The 24256-nt window shown below is 36.8% G+C and overlaps 2 protein-coding genes and 1 non-coding gene across 3 annotated transcripts in view; 2 read left to right on the forward strand and 1 right to left on the reverse strand.

The window, feature by feature from the left end:
• The window catches only part of LOC143556573 (nucleolar protein 56-like), a 191625-nt gene that overhangs the window by 131808 nt on the left and 35561 nt on the right, over positions 1 to 24256 (forward strand). The window lies entirely within an intron of this gene.
• On the forward strand, positions 9318 to 9440 carry LOC143556596 (U5 spliceosomal RNA). The gene has a single exon (XR_013139396.1). It is a non-coding gene; the product is annotated as a U5 spliceosomal RNA (small nuclear RNA).
• On the reverse strand, positions 14593 to 18161 carry LOC143556571 (glyceraldehyde-3-phosphate dehydrogenase, cytosolic-like). Its single transcript, XM_077045856.1, has 12 exons — positions 18138 to 18161; positions 18009 to 18032; positions 17827 to 17927; positions 16792 to 16907; positions 16600 to 16699; positions 15908 to 16054; positions 15761 to 15821; positions 15577 to 15674; positions 15366 to 15508; positions 15075 to 15158; positions 14899 to 14988; positions 14593 to 14819 (listed from the first exon to the last, which is right to left on the reverse strand). The coding sequence occupies exons 1-12, from the start codon at positions 18139 to 18141 to the stop codon at positions 14771 to 14773; spliced, it is 1017 nt and encodes a 338-aa protein (XP_076901971.1). The 5' UTR covers positions 18142 to 18161; the 3' UTR covers positions 14593 to 14770.

A 24256-nucleotide genomic window follows, 5' to 3' on the forward strand; every position in this document is an offset into this window, starting at 1 on the left:
GAGTGGAGTATTCTTTTTAGAAGATTTATCTTTTTCTCCACCAGTGGGTAACACTACCTTCTCATTTGTCTTACCCGATTCGGACAACTTATCCGAATCCGATGAAACTGGACTCGTAACAGAAATATTCACACTTGAAACAGGCGAACTCGTTTCGCCACTACTAACACTTGATTCTTTACTTGTAACCTTGATAGGAACTGTCTGAGGAACTTCAAAATCAGCAGATTTCTGTACACTAGGGTTAAAAGTGTAATTGTGGTTATACGGTGGTGGAACCTCGTGATAACCAATTCCTCCTCTCTTTGTAGAGGTACCTTGATCACTAACAAGGTGATCAAGAATAGCTGAGGAATTTCTGAACTGTTCTAGTTTTCGGTTCAGTTCCACCACTTTCACCTGGTGGTCAGCAATCTGCTTTTCTCGTTCAGCAATCAGTTTAGTTTTTTCTTCTAAAACCTCATAACTTAGATCAATTACTTCAATTTTTTCAGCAAGTTTAGTTTTTAAGCTTTTAACATCTTTTTCACATGCTTTAATTTTAACTTTGTAACTGTTTTCTCTTGCTTTTGTGAAGTGATGATCTTCTTTAAGAGTTTTAAATTCAGCATCTAAACGAACATACTGATCAGTTATAGTAGCAAGTTGCTCAGACAAATTCTCACATTTAGTACAGATAGATTTAGAACTTACCTCGGAGCGTTGATCATCGGTATCTGCCATGAAAGCTTTTTCCTTACCAGCAGCTTTCTCTTCTCCGGTAGTCTTCTCACGTTCTTCACTCTCAACCTTAGCCATATTTGCCTGTTCACCATTTTCATTCAAATGCAGGTTCCAGTTGTATTCACCTGCTTCTCTAGACAGCATGGCATTGATTTCCTTATTATTCCCAGTGTGCTGTGCAGGCCTGCATTGACCACGTTCAACTCTCTCGTTTCTGCAATCCTTGGCAAAGTGCCCGGTTTGTTGACAGTTATAGCACCTCACTTTGGACTTGTCGAACCCTGGCCTGCCACCAACAAACTTTCTCCCTGTCTTTCTCATGAACTTCTTCACTCTCCTCACTATCATGGCCATCTGCCATTGTAAATCCATCTCCTCCAAATCATCAGCATCGATCTGGTCGTAGTCTTCATCTAGCATCGCTGGATCAACCACCTTTCCTTGAATGTAGTTTTCATAAGAAGCAATAAATGAAGCATAGAGGCCAAACTGCTCTTCAGCAGATTTGACGCTCATTGGCATCTTTGAGTAATTATTGCTTGAGGAACTTGAAGATCCACTACTCTGGCTTGCTGTCTGCTGAGTACCACTTGATCCACCCGCAACAAAGCAAACATCCCCGTTTGAATTTACTGACACATGCCCCTCCTGTGAAGAATTGGCACCCGACTCACCTTTCGAGTAGTAGGCGGCAGAGTCAGTCTTTGAACTTGTATTGGAGTTCACTTTAGCACCGTACATGCTCGGATCTTGAACCTGATCCATAGATGTTTCCTTTTTTACCATATTAAGCTCAAAAGTTCTGAGCTTGTTGACCGCGGTTTCAAGATCATAAGTAGAGAAGTCCTTGTCTTCTCTCATCAGTACAGTATACATCTCCCATTTTGATGGGAGAGCATCGAGAAGTTTTTCTACAATCTCTTCTTCTCGGTAGGAAATGGAGTAGTTACTCAATTCAGTCATTAGATGATAATATCGAGTGATAATATCATCAAGAGATTCATTCTTTAAGTACTTAAAGACTGAAAATTGAGTTTTAAGCAGCTTTATCTTTGAGGCCCGAATGCCTACATTTCCTTCGAATCTGCTCTCAAGAGCTTCCCAAAGCTCTCTAGCTGATGTATACTTTCTGAAAGTATGGAGGATCTCCTGTGGAAGAGCCATTGTGATTGCAGCATGAGCCTTGCTTTCGGCTTCATACATCTTCTTCTCCTCTTCTTCCATTTTACTGTATTTCTTTATTTGGTCTCGACCCTCATACTCCATGATCGGTGGAATATATCCATCTTGGATGCATACCCACATTTTTGCATCCTGGTACTTAACATACTGTATGAACCGATCCTTCCACGCAACAAAGTCGGTTCCCTTCAGCAACCTTGGGGCCTTTGTAGCTGACCCCGCTTCAACTTCCATCTTGACAAGCTCTGAAATATTGATTGACGACATCCTTCTTGAAGACTATGAAACCCGAAAAATTCTGAAATGGGCGAAGTTAGAAAAATTTCTTCGAAACAGTACTGTAGGCGAAGTTAAGAATAACTTCGCTTAAGTAGTAACTTCGCTGAATCCTTCTTAAATTCGCGTAACTGGGCGAAGTTGAGAATAACTTCGCTTAGGATAAGCGAACTTAGAAAGTAAGCGAACTTGAAGAGAACTTCGCTGAACTAGGCGTACTTGAGAAGAACTTCGCTGAGTTAGGCGAAGTTGAGGAGGTAGGCGAAGTTGTGAATAACTTCGCTTCTCCTTATATCTTCGCTGAAACCCTACGAATCCTGACGACAACTTCGCCTGATGAACAGCAACTTCGCCTGACGAACTGAAACTTTCTGCAGATCTGAAAAACGGATTTTAACGACGATTTTGACAGTTTGAAGGCTTGAACACACTTGTAGGAGGCTATAATGAGCAAAAACACCACAAACTCGTCCCGGTAATACCCGAAATGGAACGAATTCTACACCCGCGTGAATATCCCGAACCACACAATCGAGCAAAAGCTCTGATACCAATTGTAGGTTCCCTGGACGGATCACACGAGATATCCCGATATACACAGGTGCGGAATCCCTGTGTAGATCGTTACGGACGTAGAATATTAGCTCACGAACACACGTACACACAATACGAACAACCACACGTTATATTGATAACTTAAACCGAGATGCTTACAGACTCACGTCAATAGACTTACACGTAAACTGAACTCGATCAACCAAAACTCTAACTGACCAACTGATTAACCTTAAACCGTAAACAGTAAACTACTTAAATACACGACAACTTCGCCACAGGCGAAGTTGTCAATAACTTCGCTCGTTGAACAAGTTCGCCTAGGCGAACTTGTCAACAACTTCGCTTGGTTAACAAGTTCGCCTAAGCGAACTTGTCAACAACTTCGCTGTTACATAAACAATTACATAAACAATATTACAGACTCGATTACAGACTTTATACATATGAACTACTGACATCTATGCACCAACAGTAGTATATATAGTATATGTAGTATACGTAGCATAAGTAGTATATGTGTAAGTAGATTTAGCTCTTTTCAAAATGTACCAGGGAAGCTAACCCATTTACAAGCTACTAGATGTTTGAACCGAAGCTGACTGTATGTATGCCTTCTTACCAGGTCTATCACCAACACTGGCGTATAAAAGTTAGGTAAATATAACACCCGTTTTACGACATCACAGTCGTGCTAGCGCGACTAGCCCGGGTGGGGTTTGTCAAACCCAATAGTACTACTTCATATAACCCCGCGATCCCATCCTATCGGTTCAGGGTAACGTAAGGACTTTAAGTGATATAAGGGCATCTAGTATAAACTTGTGATATATAAGAAATTACATAAATCCAAAATAAGTTGGTGCGTTTCCTCCAGAAAACCAGTATGTAAGTGCGTCCGTGTTTTCAATCCAGAAAACAAGTAAGGAAAATGCTTGTTGTTTTCTTTTTAGAAAACAAGTATACGAAAATAGTTTTGTATTTTCTCTCCAAAAAACAATTAGGAAAAAGCATGAACTCACCTGGTGTCGCGTGTAATAGACTTTTCTCAAAGCCAAAAAGATGCACTTGACTCGCTAACCGTTACCTGGTACAAGTGTTTAAGTTATGAGAACGTGTTCAACAACACATGACTCTTAAACCCAAGTATGGGCTCACACACAAACAATAACTTGACACGATGACTCTTTGGTGATAATAAGTAATGTCAACTGTACCAAAAAAATCTTAACATGTATTCACACATCATATCATGGCAAATAAACCAAATATTCATCATACAACTCAACTTATGATCATTCAGTTCACGAGACAGATTATGACATGTATAAACATATTTTATTCAATAAGTAAAACTTTAAGGATAAATTGTACAAAATTTACCACAGTAGCATATAAGAAGTATGTTTCTCAAGAAAGTTTTGTAGTATATTTTATCAAGCATACAAAACTCACAATAATTCAATCATTGCAGATAGGTTCAAACAGTTCAGCAGATTGGGCAACAAAAAGTTGTTTCATGGTTCACTCAACTCATTTATCCAAATTGTGCAAGGCCAATCGGGTTGTCTTTTAGACTCATAATTCTAAGTTCCAGAAGTGGAACCAACTCATTTGGCTTTATTAATATCAAGTAATGATGTCGGGAAAACAGACCAGAATTTGAATCCCCGCATCAGCTTTGACACATGTTTTTGTAAAATCATAAAAACTATTCAAAACTTGTCCAAATATTACAAAATTTACCTTTCTGGAAACTAGACTCAGAATACTATATTCTAGAATAAAGAATCGATCAATAATCATCGTTTAACATCAAGTTACAAACCAATCAATAAACGAGAACGAATCTGTCAGCAAACTGTTATCATCAAAACTCAAACCCTAACATGTTTATGTCATATTTAGGGTTCTAATTAATCAATTAACATCATAATCATCAAAATTACAGAGATTTAACATCTAGGGTTTATGAAGAACTCATCAAAACATAAAATTGACACATAAAACTTACCAACTAGCATAGGAATGATAAGAATCAATCAAAGACACCACCAATTGCAAGAATTGAGGTTGAATTGAACATTATTAGGGTTTGTTGGTGGTTTGGAATCGTGAGAGAGAGTGAGCAGCTGTAGATCGACGGTTTGGGGGGAATTAGGGTTGGAGGTTTTTATTTTATTATTGTTTTAATCAACATGTACTAGAATAGTCCCTTATTAAACGAGTTTTGACATAAACGAGCAAATGTAACACCAAGTCGGGTTATAACGAATCATTATGAATAAAATAATAACTCAAACTAATAAAAATAAAGACTCGTTGATATAATTGTAAAAACTATTTTATAGAAGCTAAAAACATACAAATTACGCGCAATCGGTCACAATTTCATGAAGCAAACTATGAACTAAACACATAATCATTTAGCATGTAATTTCACATATATAATATTGTAAACATATTCTTGATGTACTATTTTTATATAATAACTAATAGCATATTAAGAGAGCATAAAATACTAAGTGTAGCACATAAAATCGTCTAACAAATAACAATTGTATCCGAATTATTTAAACATATCTGATTCGACATTAATTACCAACGCGTACTGATGAACTAATGTGTGTGACATGTTATTGACTCGTGTAAATGTTATGCATGACGTGTAAGATAACAAAGTTTGGGTTAACAAAGTTAACGTGAAAATGCAGGGTGTCACAATGGGTCTCACCAAACCAATGTAGCTTTTTTAAACCGGGTTATAACATCTCATTTATTTGTGAAATCCTAAGTATATTAATAACTTCCTTACAATAAATAAAATTAAAATCTAAAAAAATATATTAATATTAGAAATGAATAATATAAAACAATCATGTATTACAGGGAATAAACGCTAATTATATATATGATAGCTAAAAAAAGAAAAACATGATTCTAGCCTTCCAAAACAAACCAAAAGAATAAATTTAAATGGTTAGTATGTCAATAAACAAATTTATGATATTGTACTCAATGTATATAATGAAAGTTTTTAAAGAAGAAAATATTTTAATTGACTTTTATTTTATATACCTGAAAATACTAAAAAAATAATAATAAAGCAATGCCCGACCACTTCAATCTCATTTCGCATGTTCTTTTTCTATAGCTAAATTGCTTCGTTTTATTACTTAAGGATAAACATGATGTTAAAATATAAAAAGAAAAAAAGAAGAAGAAATAAATAAACATTAACACACTTTATATATAAATATGAATAAGACTATTTTGTGTTGGGTAATGACTCACATGGGATTCTAATAACAAAATGGGTTTAAAAATGTGATGATGATTGAGAGAGTGACAAGTGACACATAGTAGTATTCTTTTATTAGAGTAGTTGATCATTAATATATATACTAGCTTTAAAGTAGGTAAAACATCAATAATAACATTTAACATATAGCTGGATGATATATTATCGTTGTAATAATCATTATCATAAGTGCATAAGACCTTAATTCATTACTTGGTTTATAGGATAATAGGGAATCAGATTTACAATTAATCATAAAAGTACTTGGTTATATATTGAGTTTAAGTTTTGAGTATTAAAAAACTATTAAGGTTGTACATGAAATTAAAAAAACCGATACATTAATGAAAGCCAAACGGGAAAAAATTGAATCCAAACTAAAACCAATGGTTTAATTTTATGCTTTCCGAAAAAAAAAACGATTTTTCACGTTGGTCTTGATGCACGTTGGTTTTGACTTTGCATGTAGTTAAAACTTAAAACCTTAAAGAATTTAAAGATATTGATGCGCGCTTATATTAGTTTTTTTATACCCAAAACCAATTTAACCTTGCATTTGCAAATATTTAAACTTACACTAATTTTGTTAGGGGCAAAAACCATGCCATTTGACAATTATATATACCATAGATTTTTATATATACATTTTAAGTAATTTAAAAATACTATGAAATATTAGACAAATAATTAAAGCCAATATATATATAGAGGAAGGATCCACTAGAATAGAGGTTTTGACAAAGTAAACTAAGAATGATTAAGAAGATGACATGTGACATTTCTCTAAATTATGATTAAAGGGCATTTTAGTCACTAAAACCGAAACTTTAACGCACTTGTTTTATCAAACTCGACACAAAACCTAAAAAAAATCCACTGCAAAAAATCTAGCACAAAAACTTTCAGTACAAAAAATGCAACAAAAAAATTTCAATACATATAATCAAGCAAAAAAAAAAATTCAATACAAGAATTCAGCAAAAAAGATCTAGTTCAAAAAATTCATCACAAAATATAAACACAACACAATTTTTTGGTTATTTTTTTATTTAGTAATATGGTAATCAAATTAAATATAACCAAGTAGATTTTTTGGTTCATTTTTTTAAATAACTATTACCCCATCATTATTTTTATAATCGGGTGTTAATAGAAAAAAGAGAAAAAGTAGGAAAAAATAAAAAAAAAAACATACGTATTATATAATTGAATATTGATAAATGTGACGAATAAAATGTGAAAGATTTTTAAAAGACTGTTAAACTCCACAGAAAATGTGTTTTTAGTTAAATTTAACATTCCGAGTGTTACTTTTTAATTCAATAAGTCCTTTTACTATTTGTTTTTATTTTATTGTAAGAGCCTTCGGTCAGAATCAAAATATACAAGACCTTGTGGAACCTAAAAGTAACCTCCCTTAGAGTAAACCCTCTATTTTATGTAGGGATGTATTTTATAATTTAAAAAGTGATTTAAGGTAGTGTGAATGAAGAGTTTTTATATTTTAAAAAATGCAGTGATTTTTCTGTTGTATATTTGAAAAGTTAATGTTCACACCTTATAATTTTTAATATATTTTTGAAAGTGAAAAGATAAATGATAATGATAAAGGTATAAAAATTATTATTTAATTGAAATGAAAAATAAAATGTAGTGATATTTATTGTAATTTTGGATTTGGAGATAGTGAATTAGATGGGAATGCTCTTACTACTAAAAAAAACATAACTCCGTAAGTGTGTAGCCTTTCATTAAAACCATAAATAAATGCTAGTAAATACAACAAGAAGAACAACAATGATGTAATAATAACTCTAGTTAAAGAAAGCCAAAGCTAGATCTTATATAATTAGGGACCGGTGTGTAAAGAAAATAATCCGGCTTGATTTATTTTTACTGTTTTCAAACCAAATTTTAAAAGATGCATATGTTCGATTTAGAAACCGGGTTGGATCCCATGAACCCGTTTTGATTATGCACCTCTACCTAGAGGTGTACAAAAAAACCTTTCAGAACCGGTTAACCAGAAACCGAACTGAACCGGTTAGATTCTCAAACCGGTTATATTCTCAACCCGGTCCCAAACCAATTAAAACCAGTTTTAAACCGATCCAAACCGGTATATGTCAGGCTGGCTAGTTCTATGCTTAAACCGGTTCGATTTGTTAAAAAAACCGGTTTCGTACACCTCTACCTCTACCTCTACACAGTACCCACCCACTAACACTATCGAGGTTACAATCTTCCCTCAAGTAGTTTGGGCCGTTATGTTGGGCCCGTTCACTAAATGGCATCTTGATTTTATACAAGTGATCACTATCTGAAAGCCCAGATTTAGTTGATTTGTTAAAAATTTGGCCAATTATTATAATATAATAGTTTTCTTCAAATCTTCTTATATATACATAAATAACGTATTAGATGTTGTTTATTCTATCTTCATTAATTTAAAAAGAATGCTAATATTTATTGACCAAAAATATAATTGTATTCATTAATTAAAATTAGCTTTAATTCACAGACATTTAAAGTGTTGGCACCATCTGTTTCACTAACTGAAATCAAACTATTATGAAAATCCAAAAACCCGAACATCAGTTATAGGTTCGGTTTAAGCTTATGATCGTATAGAACCAACTCATTCCTGTGGTATGCTATATTGCATTGTGTTGTGTTATGATGTTGTACATGTTATGTTCATGTTATGTTGTATCATATCATATTTTGTTTTATTGTATCATAATATATAACATCACGTTACACTATATTGCATTCTGCCCATTGACCATTACTTCGTTTGCATAATCTCGGACCTGAAATGGTTTCCATTTACATGATCTTGGAATATCCATATCTCTAACATAAACTCTGGCGATATGGACATACGGTACTGAGAATCCATGTGGTGTCGGAGCAAGATGATTGAGAAAATTAATATATGTTCAATCCCATTTAGTAAACAACCACGCAAGATTGACCTTTGTGTCTGTGTTAGTGTCTTAGTGGACATCATTTTGTTCGTCACACTGACTACATGTATCATGATATTGTAAAGTTTTCGATATAGCTTCTTCTTTTTTCTTCTTTTTAGGAATCACGAAACCACTCAACGTTTTCCCATCTATTGTTCTTTGATCTTGGTCATTAATAAGGACCGAAAGATTAAGATGTTAGCAATTTAAAGAGAACCAGAGTTTATCGTCCCACATCGGCTGGTTAAATGAGAATGAAAGTGTGGAACAGTGTATATATGCAGCTTAGCTACATGGGTTAAAGCACGCAGCTATGCAATGAGCACAAAGCGAACTATTCTTTCGCCTTTTACTAAAGAATACCGTGTGCATGTTGCGCTTAAATAGCATATACGCCTATTTTTGAAGAGTTCCTTTCTTCTTGAAAGGACTCCAACAAATCACAGTTCAACCTTTACTCAAGTGATGCATGACTGTCTTTGAGAATTGTTAAAAGAATTTAGGCTGTCTTTGAGAATTACTAAAAGAATTTGGCCTAAGGGGAGTATAAATTCGGATGTTAAGCAAATTAAAAATACGATAAACCATACAAAAAAAATATATGATATGAAGATAATTGTAGTTTCAATAAACAAAACATAAATATTGTAGCAAAATAATCTAACTTATATATATATAAATAAAATTAAAAAATTTTGGGCCTCCATTATGATCAGGCCGAAGTCGGTCAACCTCCCTGCCTCCCCATCCCACACGGCCCTGAAGTGATGCATCCTATAGTAGTGTATCTGTTAGGCCAATCAGCCTAATTACATGCAAAAATGTGCTAAGTAAATAAAGTTATGATAACTCTTGTATCTGTTTGACCAAAGATGAGACAGTGTTGTGAATGTGAGCTGGTTGCTCATGACTGAATCAAGTATCCATTGAGGGAACATGAACATCTTGGTGATCGAATTTCAACTTGTGAACCGTTTACAAATCCGTTACACAAAGTACAAACAGACTATATGTAATAAGTTGTACATGATTTAACATGTTAACTCTTAACTTCTATTGGATTACGTGACAACTAGACTCGTGTTTCAAGCCGGAAATATAAGCAAAAGTGTGGATGTTCTACATTACTATATCTTGAGATATCCAAGATTATTAATCTTCTGGACACATGTCATCATGTCACTATTAATAATTAACAAAGATAAGGATTAAAAGATTATAGTAACAGGATTAAACAAAATAAACTTGAACTTAAAACTGAAGTAAAACAACACAACTACACAAGTCAGCTGGGTTTGTCCCACATCGGCCGGTGACAGGACTGGAAAGTAAGTAAGTGGGTATATAAGCAGCCCAGCTACACGTGAAGAAAGCATGCAGCTATGCAATGAGCACAAAGCGAACTATTCTTTCGCCTATTTTTGGAGAGCTCCTTTCTCTTAGAAAGGACTCCAACAAAACAGTTTAAGCCAAATAACCTAATGTAGTTAATTTAATATGCAAACCTATCTGAAATTGAAAAATCCAATTTTCTAAAAACCGATCTGGAATTGAAAAATTCAAACCGAAACAAAAGCTGACTATTTGGTTTTATGTTATTGTAAAAACTGCACTAACGGTTTGGTTTTGGTTTTGCATGTAAAAAAAATCGAAAAACCAAACCGAACTGAATTTCTACATTTTTGTTTTTTCTTATATTGTATATTAAGTGATTTACAAGAATTATATATATATATATATATATATATATATATATATATGTAACTCCAATATTTTTGATCAAATGTATAATAGTCTATTATTTTACAATTAACAAAATTATTTATACCTAAATTCATTATATTTTGCTAACTTTTTTTTCGGCCTAAAATTTTCAAGCTCAAATGGAAAAAACCAAAAAAACCAAAACCGAAACCGGAAAAAACAAAACTGAACGGTTTCAAAAACTCCAAAAACCGAAGTTTTGGTTTTCGTTTTGGTTTTGGCCTAAAACCACACCGAACCGCACCACGCACACCCCTAGGAGTTACATTTAGCATTTAAAGAATAAAAAATGTAATGTTATTACCACCTAATAATACCAAAATGCTTGTATTAACATTATGAACACTAATGTAATAATATTAACCATCTGGAGCAAATCTACTTGCTGAACACATTTCCACAAAGCAATAAACCACCTGAATTAATCAACTTCTACTCGCGCCATTTCTCAAATATAAGTTCCTCACTGTTTTGAAGCTCGGTGTATTTACTCGTGTCGAATCTTGATCTTGTATCACATTTACCTTCTTTATGTCCGGTTGTGATAGGAGAAACATCCTTGTTATTATTAATCTCGACTGGAAGTACTTCGTCAACAGTCTTGGCGCCGCCTTTATCATGTCGTTGATCCTCTAGCTTACACTTATGTAGCTTTCAATGAAGAAACAATATCAATAAAATCAGTTGCATACTTAAACATGCATATTGGTAACGTAATATATGCTAGTGTATAGTCATTTACCTCAAAGTCTAATGGAAGATCATCAAAACTTATTTCAGAAAAACATGAACCTCGCATTGTGTTAACGAACACGGCTTCAAGCTCCATCTGGACCGGTGATTTAGAATTCATTTTTATCATCTATGGACTCGTAAACTATATAAAGAATTGATGATGAACTAGCTTCAACCATCAAACCGAACAACGTAAATACTACATTAAGCGTGTCTATAAAACAACAATTTGGTGACTACATTTTGATGACCCGAACACGATGGGAAAACCCGAAACCCGACCCATTAGGGTGGGGACGGGTTTTGGATTTGTAATATACCCGATTACCTGATAACATTAACCCATTCATCCAGTTATTAGATTATATACCCAACATAACTTTTTTTATACTTTAAATATTTATAATGTACTGTTTGTTGAACTTGTTTATGACAAATTTTTGAGACATTTTATTTTTATTGTAATCTTTATTTGTAATCAGTTAGTTACATTTTGTCAAACCCGATTGAAAACCCGAAGGGTAATTACCCGATTAAAACCCCAACGGGTTTGGGACGGGCTTTCATAATCGCGTATGGGTTTGGGAATACCTAAACCCGACCCGTTGCCATCCAATAATCTTCGGCCCCATTCTAAATATTTACATTATTCAACCGAATATGTTATCATTTATGGTTTCGGTTTCAACTATTTTTTGCTAACCAAACAGGTAAAGAATAAAATTTAAAAATTAAACGCATTTCAACTTTACAATAAAAATATTATCATCAAACCAGAAATCATATTAAGCACTAAAATGCACATAACATACAATTTGAGTAAAAAATAAATAAATGCAAGTATTTGGTTTCTATATATGTAATATGAAACTGACCATTTGATTTATAATATAATAACTGGCAACCGTGTCACCCTCAAGACGGCGGGTGTGGGGTGGTGAGGATGAACTTGCTCTTGTATTTGAAACAGCCACTAACTCTTTGAACATGAAAATGCAAAGAATATTGTTAGATGAAGTTATCCAACATAATTCAGAAACCTACTCCCGGAATATTTGCTCACATTTTAATTCAAACGTTATTATTATTTTTTTAAGTTTCATTTTGTGTAGATAATAAGAAGTTGTTTTTAACTTAATATGAGTTTTTGACAGCACTAAACAACCGTTGGTCATTTAAAGAAGTTAAAACAGTAAAAGGGTAAAATTAATTAGAATTTAATTCATTTATATACCATAAAAAATTATTGTGCACAACCATAAATACATTTTTATTTCACACATCTTTAAATTATTATTAGGGTATCCGTAGTGGGACGACAAATGGCCACTTTTGGGGCGATTTTTTGGGTGACACTGCTTCCCAGGCGATAAATGGAGCGGGGGTTGTTTTTTGTCCGATGATTGTACTAAGGATATTATTATATTATTTTGTGTGTTGAATATATATATATATATATATATATATATATATATATGTTGGGCTACAACACCACTACACCCATAAAACAAAAACCCACTATTTGCTGACCGAGCGCCATATGACACAAAACGCCTCATTTTATAGATCCTCCACTACACATAGTCTTATATTTAAAAACAGTAGTAGTTTATTATTATTTTTTTCATGTTGGACAAATTACTAGCAAACAAAGAGTAGTCACGAAATTAGATTTGCTTGCACCCAATCCCAACCTAACATATCCTTGGCTGCAAAGGTGGTCCTTGATTCTTGGATATAGTTGTGAAGAGATAAATATGTTGGCCCATCAAAAGGAATCATGATTGGTCCTGGTATTATATCCACATTGTATAGCTGCATTGCATTCAGTGTTACAAAAATCCCGACTAAACATCGATTAATTGCTAGTCTACACTTCACTGATTAATTTTGGGCTAGTCAGCTAATTAATCGGTCAACAGTCAAATCCGGCTAAAATCAGCGGTTTTCGCCGAGACTCCAACCAAAATCAACGGTTTCTTGCAAAATTCCAGTGAAAACTAGCAGTTTTCAGCGAGATTCCAGTCAATTTCTGGCCAAAATATGTTTGTGTATGTAGAAAACTAAAATTTACATATAAAAACGTGTGTATAAAACTAAAACATATACATTAAAGTCTGATCCAATTAATCTCAATTAATCGCTAATCACCACTTAACCGCTCAACTACCGACTAACGATTTTTACAACACTAGCTACGTAACACATGAGAGAGAAATAGTTTTGCTCTAATGCTCCACATCCACCAAGTTTAATTTCTCAGAGAATATAACTTTTTAAGAAATTTTTTTAAAGCCACAAGTAACACACTAACTCAACTTATAAATTACACAATTTTTTTTATAACTATGAAACTTAAACCCTTACAGTTTTAAAAGACAAGTCTTATTCTACCCCCAATAAGATTAGGCGAAGACTATAATGTATTTGTACATAGTTTAAATATACATTTCGGTTTAAGACTTGTAAGTGAAAACAGTCATGCATTTTGTTTCTTCTTTTTTAATTTATATTTAAAGTTATCCTAGATCAATGCAAGAAACGTTCAATAACTCCATCTTGTCATCTAAACAGATCTCTTTAGGCAAAGATTTAACCTGATCCAAGACCCTTGAACCTATCCGGTTAAACCTGGTTCTTGTTTCAACTACCAATCCGAAAAACAAAACTTTGGCACACACTTAACTCAGTCCTTTAAACCATACAAACGGTTGAGTCGTCACCCAACTCACCCGTTCCCAACCAGCCAGTCTGGTTTTCAAGACGATGACAAAACATCATAATAGAGAAAAACACTACCGCTCATTTTAAATCACACCAGACGTTAAAACAGCAACTCACAGAATTTATCAAACCGCCAACCAAACCGTTTGAATATCAAACTTATCAACTTGCTTTGAGGTAAACCTATTTGGTTGAAACCAACCATTTATTTGCACCCCTTCACAACAAACCCACAAATCCATTGTGAAACATGCTCAAACCAGAAACTATTGACCAACTATAATTTATTAGTAACCAGATGGATACTCCTACCCATTGACCAGACTAAGATTTGGCGCAAATGTCTCAAGATGCAGTATAGAAAACATAAAACAGAAGAGATCCACTTCAGAATACATCCCTCGCAAAACAACATAAAATCCAAGAAAAACATTTCACCAACATTTTGTTCATTCAAAACCCTTAACATAGGTAGGATCAAAACACCTTATTTGCCCTTACCCAGCAGCATCTTATTACAGACGATATCCCGGTAAATTTACTTAGCCACAGATGCCATGTGAACGATCAGATCAACCACACGGGAACTGCATAAAAATAATAATAATAAGATACCAGTATCTTCAGAAAACCCAAAATTTATGTGGAAACAAAAAGAATAAATACCTGTAACCCCACTCGTTATCGTACCACGACACAAGCTTCACAAAGTTTTTGTTCAAAGCAATTCCAGCCTTTGCATCAAATATGCTAGACCTGTAACACCATAAGTTCTCACCTATATTCTTTATACTTTTATACGCAACAAACAAATGGAAGTCAAATGTTTAAAGGAATCTTACCTGCTGTCTCCCACAAAGTCTGTGGACACGAGATCCTCATCAGTGTAACCCAAGATTCCCTTCAGTTTTCCTTCAGATTCCTCTCTGCAACCCGAAGCATATTGTGAAACGTATATATAAAAATAATTAAATATGTATTAACTTAGTTAATAAATAATAAACTGGCCGAGCTCGAGCTTGAAGAAATGACCCACGAGCCAAGCTTGAGCTTTACAGAAAGAACTCAAAAACAAGTCGAGCCTCAGGATTTTCTCCACATGTTACACCTAATTTTAGCACATGATTACTTACTTGATAGCAGCTTTGATTTCATCATAGGTGGCAGACTTCTCCAACCGCACGGTCAGATCAACAACGGATACATCAACAGTTGGGACTCGGAATGACATCCCGGTCAACTTCCCGTTCAATTGTGGGAGCACTTTTCCAACAGCCTATATTGCATAAACCCGTTATAGTTTGTTAAAAATTAACAGCATTTAAAACTTGAATTCATGAATACCTTGGCAGCGCCGGTGCTGCTAGGAATGATGTTGAATGAAGCAGCCCTTCCACCTCTCCAGTCCTTAGCTGACGGTCCATCAACAGTCTTCTGTGTAGCTGTATCATAAATAAACAATAAAGCGTCACAAAACTACATTATCACGGTCATGGGTAAACAATATAACGTTAATTAGAAAAAGTACCGGTGATGGAGTGCACAGTGGTCATAAGACCCTCAACAATGCCAAACCTGTCATTTATAACCTGCATCGCACAAATAAAATTGAATAAACGGAATCGAATATTAAGAAACAAAACATTGGATTAAATAATGATTAATGAACGCGAACCTTGGCGAGAGGGGCGAGGCAGTTGGTGGTACAGCTGGCATTGGAAACGATGTGAAGGTCAGGCGTGTATTCCTTCTCGTTCACACCGACAACGAACATGGGTGCATCCTTACTCGGGGCAGAGATGACAACCTTCTTAGCACCAGCCTAAACATATGTGTAAACCAAAGGTATAAGAACTTTATTTACTAAAATATTAAGTTAATTTATTTTGATCTTATATATCCCAACACTATAAACAGTTTTAACTAATTCAAGCACACATCCAAATATCCAATTCTATAGCTATTATGAGAAATTACAAAATCAATCCATCTTCTACCCTTACTATAACACCTTAAGATAGTTATAAGCATATTAAATCGACATTGTTAATCTACAACTCATCAAATAAAATACATATCTATACTATACTATAATGCATTTGTGAACGCGGTTATTTTTTTACATTAATTTTTAAGAGTTTCAAAGGGCAAAATTGTCTTTTATAAATTTGACTACTTTAATTATGTGATCAATTACAAAAAAAAAGTAACTAAATCGTTAACAAATCTAATTATGTAGACAATTAACTATATTGATGTAAACTAATTCCCGGTTAGCTAAATTCTCAATATCATTTTTTTATACGATTTCATATTAACTTCACTTCATAAACTTTTACTAAACCTTCAAATAATACAATACTTCACCTTAAGATGAGCGGCGGCTTTGTCCTTGTCGGTAAAAACTCCGGTGGATTCCACAACATATTCGGCTCCGGTGTTGCCCCACGGGATCTCTTCCGGGTTCCTTCAATGATCAGAAAACACAATCATTCAACAAACACCTCCCAAATTGTAAAAACAATACTATAACATAAACTAGATGTGTAAAGTATGCACCTGGAACCGAAAACAGTCACCGGTTTCTCACCAAAAAGCAGGGTTTTGTCATCCTTGACTTTAAGCTCATGGTGCTTCCACGGACCATGAACACTGTCATACTTAAACATATAAGTCTGCAAAAAAAATATATAATAAATTAATAATCATAGTCAAAAGACAGTGTCAAACTAAAAAACACCATAAACTATCAGATCCAACTGTTACTAAAGCAATTTTTATTAGAGGTAGGGGTGCAAACGAGCCTAGCTGTTCGCGAGCTACTCGAGATCGGCTCGTTGAAAAGCTCGATTGAGTCAAGCTTAATCGAGCGCGAGCCCTAAATGTAAGCTCGTTTAATAAACGAGCCCGAGCTTCACTTATCGAGCTCGAGCCGGATCGCGAGCCTACAAGAGCCTGTCACTTATACAATTCTTAAAAATACATATTTAATATATAATATTAAAAAATATATATTTAATAATTATTAATTAACATATATAATGTTTTGAAAAAATAAAAATAACTAAATAATATATACTAATTTATACATGAAATTATACTAGAAAAAAATATATAAAAATAGTTATAATTATATAAATGGTAAACGAGTCGAGCTCGAGCTTCAAAATCTAGTCACGAGCCGAGCTCTAGCTTTGAAAATAGAGCTCGAAACGAGCCGAGCTCGAGCTCTGTGTAAGTTAAACGAGCCGAGCTCGAGCCTAGTCGAGCTCGTTTGCACTGTAGAGGTGGACAAATAAACCGGTTAATCGAACCAAAACCAAAACGGTTTGAAACCGATTGAAACCGTAGGTTCAGAACGGTTTGTAATTTTCTCCACCAAAACCGGTTTTGACTTTTATTGACCAAACCGAACCAGTTTGTGCACCTCTAATTTTAAACTACAGATTAATATTATTATAATCCCAGTCAACAGTCAAAATCAGCATAAACTATCAGATCCAACGGTTACTGAAGCAGCAATTATAAACGACTGATTAATATTCAAAACATATTAATTAAAATAATAAAAAATAGTAAGTTACAATTACAAACCATGTATTCAACAGAGATGAATGGATCATTAACAGCAACAAGTTCAACATCGTCTCTCTGCAAAGCTACTCTAGCCACCAATCGACCGATTCTTCCAAACCCTAGATATTAGGTTAAATTAAATTATACCAAGTGAAACTAAAGTGTACGGAAGTGTAAAGCGTGTTAGATCTGGTATATACCGTTGATTCCGATCTTGATCTTGCCTGAACAACATATAAATAACAAAAATATTAATTAATAAATAAACAGAGTTTGTTAGATGATGATCATAAAGAAGATAAACTGAAATGGTAGTGGAATTGGCGTACCCATGACGCTTGCAGAAGATAATAATAATATAATAATAAGTTTGTAGTGAGAAATGGATGTTGACGAAGAGACGCAGTGAAGAACAATGTCCAGAGGGTGAGATTTTATTGGGTTGAGAATATTATTATTTTGGTCCCGTGATTTTGTCTATTTCACATTTTCGGTCTAGAAATAAATCTTTTGACATTTCAACCTCGACATTTGAAATTAAACGTGTAAACACGCCGAGCTCGTTTTGACTTACTAGAGTTCTTACTTGCCTCGTTTGCTTTTTCATTACTTCATTTATATACGTTTTTAATCATTTATATATAAATACACACACACACACTTATATAGGGAAATTTTATACGAGTCTAAGTTCGGCTCGAGCTCGTGTAGTATCTAGGAAGAACCAAAGTTCATTTCGAGATCAGTAATGCAGAGTAAAATTAATGCATATTAGTCCAAAAGAGATCAACCTTAAAGATACAAAAGTCTTGAGCTAAGTATTGCAGTGTAACTAAACGAGCTTAATTAGAGGCTCGGGCTCGGCGAGCTAAGTAATACAATGTATAACTAATACATAGAAGTCTAAAAATAGGCACACCCTAAATATAACAAGGCTCAATAGCTAAATGAGCTTCATTTGAGGCTTGAACTCGAAAGAGCTCGGCTTATATTGAGCATTTTATTGATCTAAGCTCAAGTAGCTCACAAGCGACTCGGACTCGTTTGCACCTCGTATTAACCATTTCATCCCCTGACGCTAACTTTGTCAAACTATTATGTTATAGTTTAGGGGTATTTAAGTCATTTTATACATAAGGACTGTTTATGTAAATTAGTAAAGTCATTTAATAGTTTGGTGGCTATGTGTAAAATGACTTAAATAACCTTAAACTTAACAGAAAATCAAGGTCGGCCATAAGGTATGATAGGATGGTCAACGGCCACAGGCCCGACATCCCGCTAAGCCCAATTTTTTTTAAATTAAATGTATTTTTATTAAAACAATATGTATATTAGTGTTTAAAATTAATTACATAACCACTAGTTTAGTCTAGTGACAAAGAAGTGTTACCCTCAACTAAAAGGTTATAGGTTCTAGTCTCATTTTTTATATGTTTAATCATATTTTTATACACAAGTTTTTTACCCAACCCAAATTATAACCAAGTAAGCTCATATAGAAATTAAGTTGTTTAAACCCAACACATTACTCAAACCTAAGGACCAAAAACTTTTTTGCCTTTGAAGAGGTAGGTCCCAGCAGAGCCCAGTTGGGCCCGCAAGACTCACCTTAAACAGGGACGTCTGCGCAGAGACCAACTGGATCCGCAGGACCAACCATGCTCAGAGACGTGACGTCCTTACGCGCAGTACGCAAGCTGTTCCCGCAGGAAATGCCTCCCATGGTGAAGGACTCCGCCTGTTCCCGCATCCTCGGATACAAGCCATGAGGGAAGGCCACCCGCGCAGCATGGCTACACGCACAAGGTACTTAGCTCTCGATCATTCAGTGTCACCTGAAGGAATGAGCAAAGCCGGGAGCAATCCCGCACAGAGGCGGGAGGGGGAATACTCCCGCCCAAATAAGCCAGTCTGTATACTGAAGGATCTTTTACTGTACCTGACGAGGTATGGGCGAAAGATCTGATCAGAGATACGACAGCTCACTGATACAGTATGGCGAGCAGCATGCTCCTGTACTGTATCACTATTAGCCGCTGCCTACTCACCAACTACTGTCATACCACGTGCGTAGCCGGCAGTTGGTGGAAAGGGAATAGTATACAGCAGGCCTGGTCACTATCAGCCGCTGCCTACCCACCAACTACCAGCAGGGCACGTGCGTAGGCTACTGTTGATGAACAGGAACACTGTTGCAGCCGGCCATACCTCCTTGGAAACCTACCTTCGGCTATAAATACCCCAAATGGTATGACCATCTCATCTTATCATACCTTACTACATTATCATCATATTATACCTGATATCTGCTCTAGCAATCTCTTAATATACTTTTATATTTAAAGAGCAATCTAGTCTGATTCTCACGCCGGAGGGTGGTCACAAGGAGGAACCCCCCCCTTCTCAGTGACGAGCTCACGGTGTCTGTTTTGCAGGTTATCAGAAGAACCATCTTCCAAGGGTCTAACCCCTCGTGGGAAACATCTCTCCAACCCCCAGGTTACCAGTAATCTGTCCGGGGTCCGGTTAGTGTTTCTTCATTGGCGTCATCCGTGCATAAAGCTAGAACTTTATTTTTCTCCAGTTTTTTCAAACTTCTACAAAGATGGTTAGAGAAATTCCGGTAACCACAACCCCAGCTACTAGGGGGAATACCGGCAACACAGTTTTTACGAACACTACCTCGGCTACCGAAGCCGGGGCAAGTGAAGTAAATTTTACGAACACTACCCCACTTACCAAAGCTGGGGCAAGTGCAGTAAATGATCGCCTACTGGGATCCACCGATACCCAGTTTAAGAAACGAAGACTCCCCCGCCAGACTCTCGATGAAGTTAAGGCATGGGCGGAGGCACGACAAAAGGAATTCCAGGCTGAGTTGGACGAACGCTTGCGTTCCGTGCAACAGGCCGACGAATTCGAGTACTGGGAGGATGACTCGGAGGAATCCGACTCCGACGCGAACCCTCGCCATAGGGCAAAAGGGAAGCGTAAGGAAACGGAATCCCAACCGAAAAGGCATTTTGGACAAGCCTTCAAACCAAAAAGCACAGGTGGAAGTCCACGAGACTTCTCTAAAACGTTCAGACCAAACGTTGCAAATGCAGGAACGTCCAAATTTGCAAGGGACATTGCTGAAGCAATCGCCCCAAAGAGTGCCAAACAAATGCCCAACATAGGCACATATGACGGTATATCTGATCCAGACGATCATTTGAACAGGTTCATAGCGGGGGCAACCGTCAGCAATTGGACGGAACCCACGTGGTGTTACATGTTCCAAATGACGCTGGTGGGGGCTGCTAGAGCTTGGTTTGATCGCCTACCGGTCAACCACATCTACGACTGGGCAGACTTCCAGCAGAAGTTTAGCCAACACTTCAGCCAGCAACGGAAGTATACCGAGGAGCAATGGACAATCCTCAAATGCATACGAGAGGAAGATGAATCTCTGCCAAACTTCATCACTCGCTTCAACTCAAAGAAGCTAAGTTTGGGCAATATCAGCGAAGATCTTGTTCGCGCTGCCTTCATCCAGGGCGCACATGACCCAGAGCTCATCCGCACCCTAACGGGTAAAGATGGCATGCCATCCACATGGGATGGCATCATGACAGCAGCAAAACGCTATGCGGAAACAGAGAAGCAACTGGGTAGAGATCTCCCACAGAGCACAAACCTCTACACTCAGAAGACGAGAGAGGACAACGTCCTCACCGCCAGACTAAATAAAAAGCGAAAGCTAGGCATTTGGCAGTCAAGGGTAAACTTTGACACCTCATCCGGCTTGCAACATCGAGTGGGCGGAAGGGATAATGTACAGCCGCACCGAAACTCCAGATGGACGCCACTCACCAAAAGCGTCACTGAGATATTCGCCACTGAAGAGCTCCCGTGGCCAAAACCTCCGATAATCCGACATCGTCACGATGCTGATCGGAGCAAATACTGTGACTTTCACAAGACAAAGGGCCACAACACTGAAGAATGCATAGATGTAAAAGACATGGTCGAAGCATTTGTCAGAGATGGGACGCTCGCGCACCTCGTGGCGCAATAAAGGCTGAGCAGGCGGATGCGTGTAGAACCCCAGCTGGGGAAAACGAATAAAAATTCCAGCTTCAACATTGAGACTACATGCTGCGTAAAGAACGAGATCCCGAACCAGGTGCGTATCGGCTCGATGGCGCTCCCATCCCAACATGGAAGGGAGCTCATTTACACAGTTTGCATGTAAATCAATTCCAATTTGTAAAGAAAAGGCCAAGAGCCACTTCTAATGGAAATGATTCTCTTTTAAGAACATCGAAGCTGATGATTTTACATTTAATACTTTTCTGAACACTAATATGCCGGTTTTCACCGCATAATTACGTGAAGTCATTGCATGGGAAGGCGGTCCTACCCGCACGAACCCAAAAAACGTGACAAACCTTCACGCAACCGCGCGTCGAACGGTTAAACTATGCAACACTGGTGACGGCATTCACATTACGTGAAGTCGTTGCGTGGGAAGGCGGTCCTACCCGCACGAACCCAATAACGTGGCAAACCTTCACGCAGGTCAGTTGAAGGAAAAGTTCAATTCTCCCATTAAATGAAAGTGCCGGTCTATCCGCATGAATCATGAAAGGAAACTGAACACTAACCTATCGACAACCGCGCGTCGAATGGTCAAAAACAAAATTCTTAAAAGGATAAGGAAAACCTACACGCAGGTCAGATAAGGGTAAACCTACACGCAGGTCAAAAACATAATTACGTGAAGTCATTGCATGGGAAGGCGGTCCTACCCGCACGAACCCAAAAAACGTGACAAACCTTCACGCAACCGCGCGTCGAACGGTTAAACTATGCAACACTGGTGACGGCATTCACATTACGTGAAGTCGTTGCGTGGGAAGGCGGTCCTACCCGCACGAACCCAATAACGTGGCAAACCTTCACGCAGGTCAGTTGAAGGAAAAGTTCAATTCTCCCATTAAATGAAAGTGCCGGTCTATCCGCATGAATCATGAAAGGAAACTGAACACTAACCTATCGACAACCGCGCGTCGAATGGTCAAAAACAAAATTCTTAAAAGGATAAGGAAAACCTACACGCAGGTCAGATAAGGGTAAAGTTTTGCCATCCTACTAAGTGCAAGTGACGGTTCTACCCGCACAATCACGAAAGAGGAAACAAAACTTCACACCTATTATCAACCACGTTCAAAGGTTAACTTATCCTCAAAGGATGAGGAAAACCTACACGCAGGTCAGATAAGGGTAAAGTTTTGCCACCCTACTAAGTGCAAGTGACGGTTCTACCCGCACAATCACGAAAGAGGAAACAAAACTTCACACCTATTATCAACCACGTTCAAAGGTTAACTTATCCTCAAAGGATGAGGAAAACCTACACGCAGGTCAGATAAGGGTAAAGTTTTGCCATCCTACTAAGTGCAAGTGACGGTTCTACCCGCACAATCACGAAAGAGGAAACAAAACTTCACACCTATTATCAACCACGTTCAAAGGTTAACTTATCCTCAAAGGATGAGGAAAACCTACACGCAGGTCAGATAAGGGTAAAGTTTTGCCACCCTACTAAGTGCAAGTGACGGTTCTACCCGCACAATCACGAAAGAGGAAACAAAACTTCACACCTATTATCAACCACGTTCAAAGGTTAACTTATCCTCAAAGGATGAGGAAAACCTACACGCAGGTCAGATAAGGGTAAAGTTTTGCCATCCTACTAAGTGCAAGTGACGGTTCTACCCGCACAATCACGAAAGAGGAAACAAAACTTCACACCTATTATCAACCACGTTCAAAGGTTAACTTATCTTAATGCCTTAGAAATTTCGAAAAGGAAAACCTACACGCAGGTCAGATGAAGGTTAAAGTTTAGCCATCCTACCAAGTGCAAGTGACGGTTCTACCCGCACAATCACGAAGGAGGAAGCGAAACTTTAACCCATTATCAACCACGTTCAAAGGTTCTTATTCTAAACACTTGGAAAATTGCTAATTTAAACTAAGTATGCAAGTCATAAGTTTATAAAGCAAGGAACCCAAAGAAGGAAATAACAATCTTATACGCAAAAAGATTAATATTTCAAGAATATATTACAATGGCCGGGTAACTACCCGCCTAAAAGAAAAAAAAAAAAACTATACAAGTCTCTTAGCAATGGGAAGGGATCTTCAGGATCAAGCTTCAGGGCCGCTTCCACTTGGACCCGCTCCGTCAGAAGAACGGGGTGGTTCGAGGAACGCTTTGAGGACAGTTAACCCATCATCAGCAGCAGCTACTTCGTCCACCTCCACCACTGGATGCGGGAAGGCGGCGTATTGGTTCAATGCTTGGTCATAAATGGCTTCGGTATCCACATCGAACAAAGGGAAGTTGGAAGGCGGGACGCCTTTCTCAACAAACCCTAGACCAAGCAGGAAGCCG

This window comes from Bidens hawaiensis, unplaced genomic scaffold (assembly GCF_021521415.1).
Source record: "Bidens hawaiensis isolate Kalapana, Puna unplaced genomic scaffold, B.hawaiensis_p1.1 tig00018651_1, whole genome shotgun sequence".
NCBI lineage: Eukaryota > Viridiplantae > Streptophyta > Magnoliopsida > Asterales > Asteraceae > Bidens > Bidens hawaiensis.

Coding starts and splice junctions, on each gene's coding strand:
- LOC143556571 (XM_077045856.1), bottom strand. Junction 15,675..15,760: donor CACTGTGCACTCCATCACCG/GTACTTTTTCTA, acceptor TTTATGATACAG/CTACACAGAAGACTGTTGAT. Junction 14,820..14,898: donor GATAACGAGTGGGGTTACAG/GTATTTATTCTT, acceptor ATTTTTATGCAG/TTCCCGTGTGGTTGATCTGA.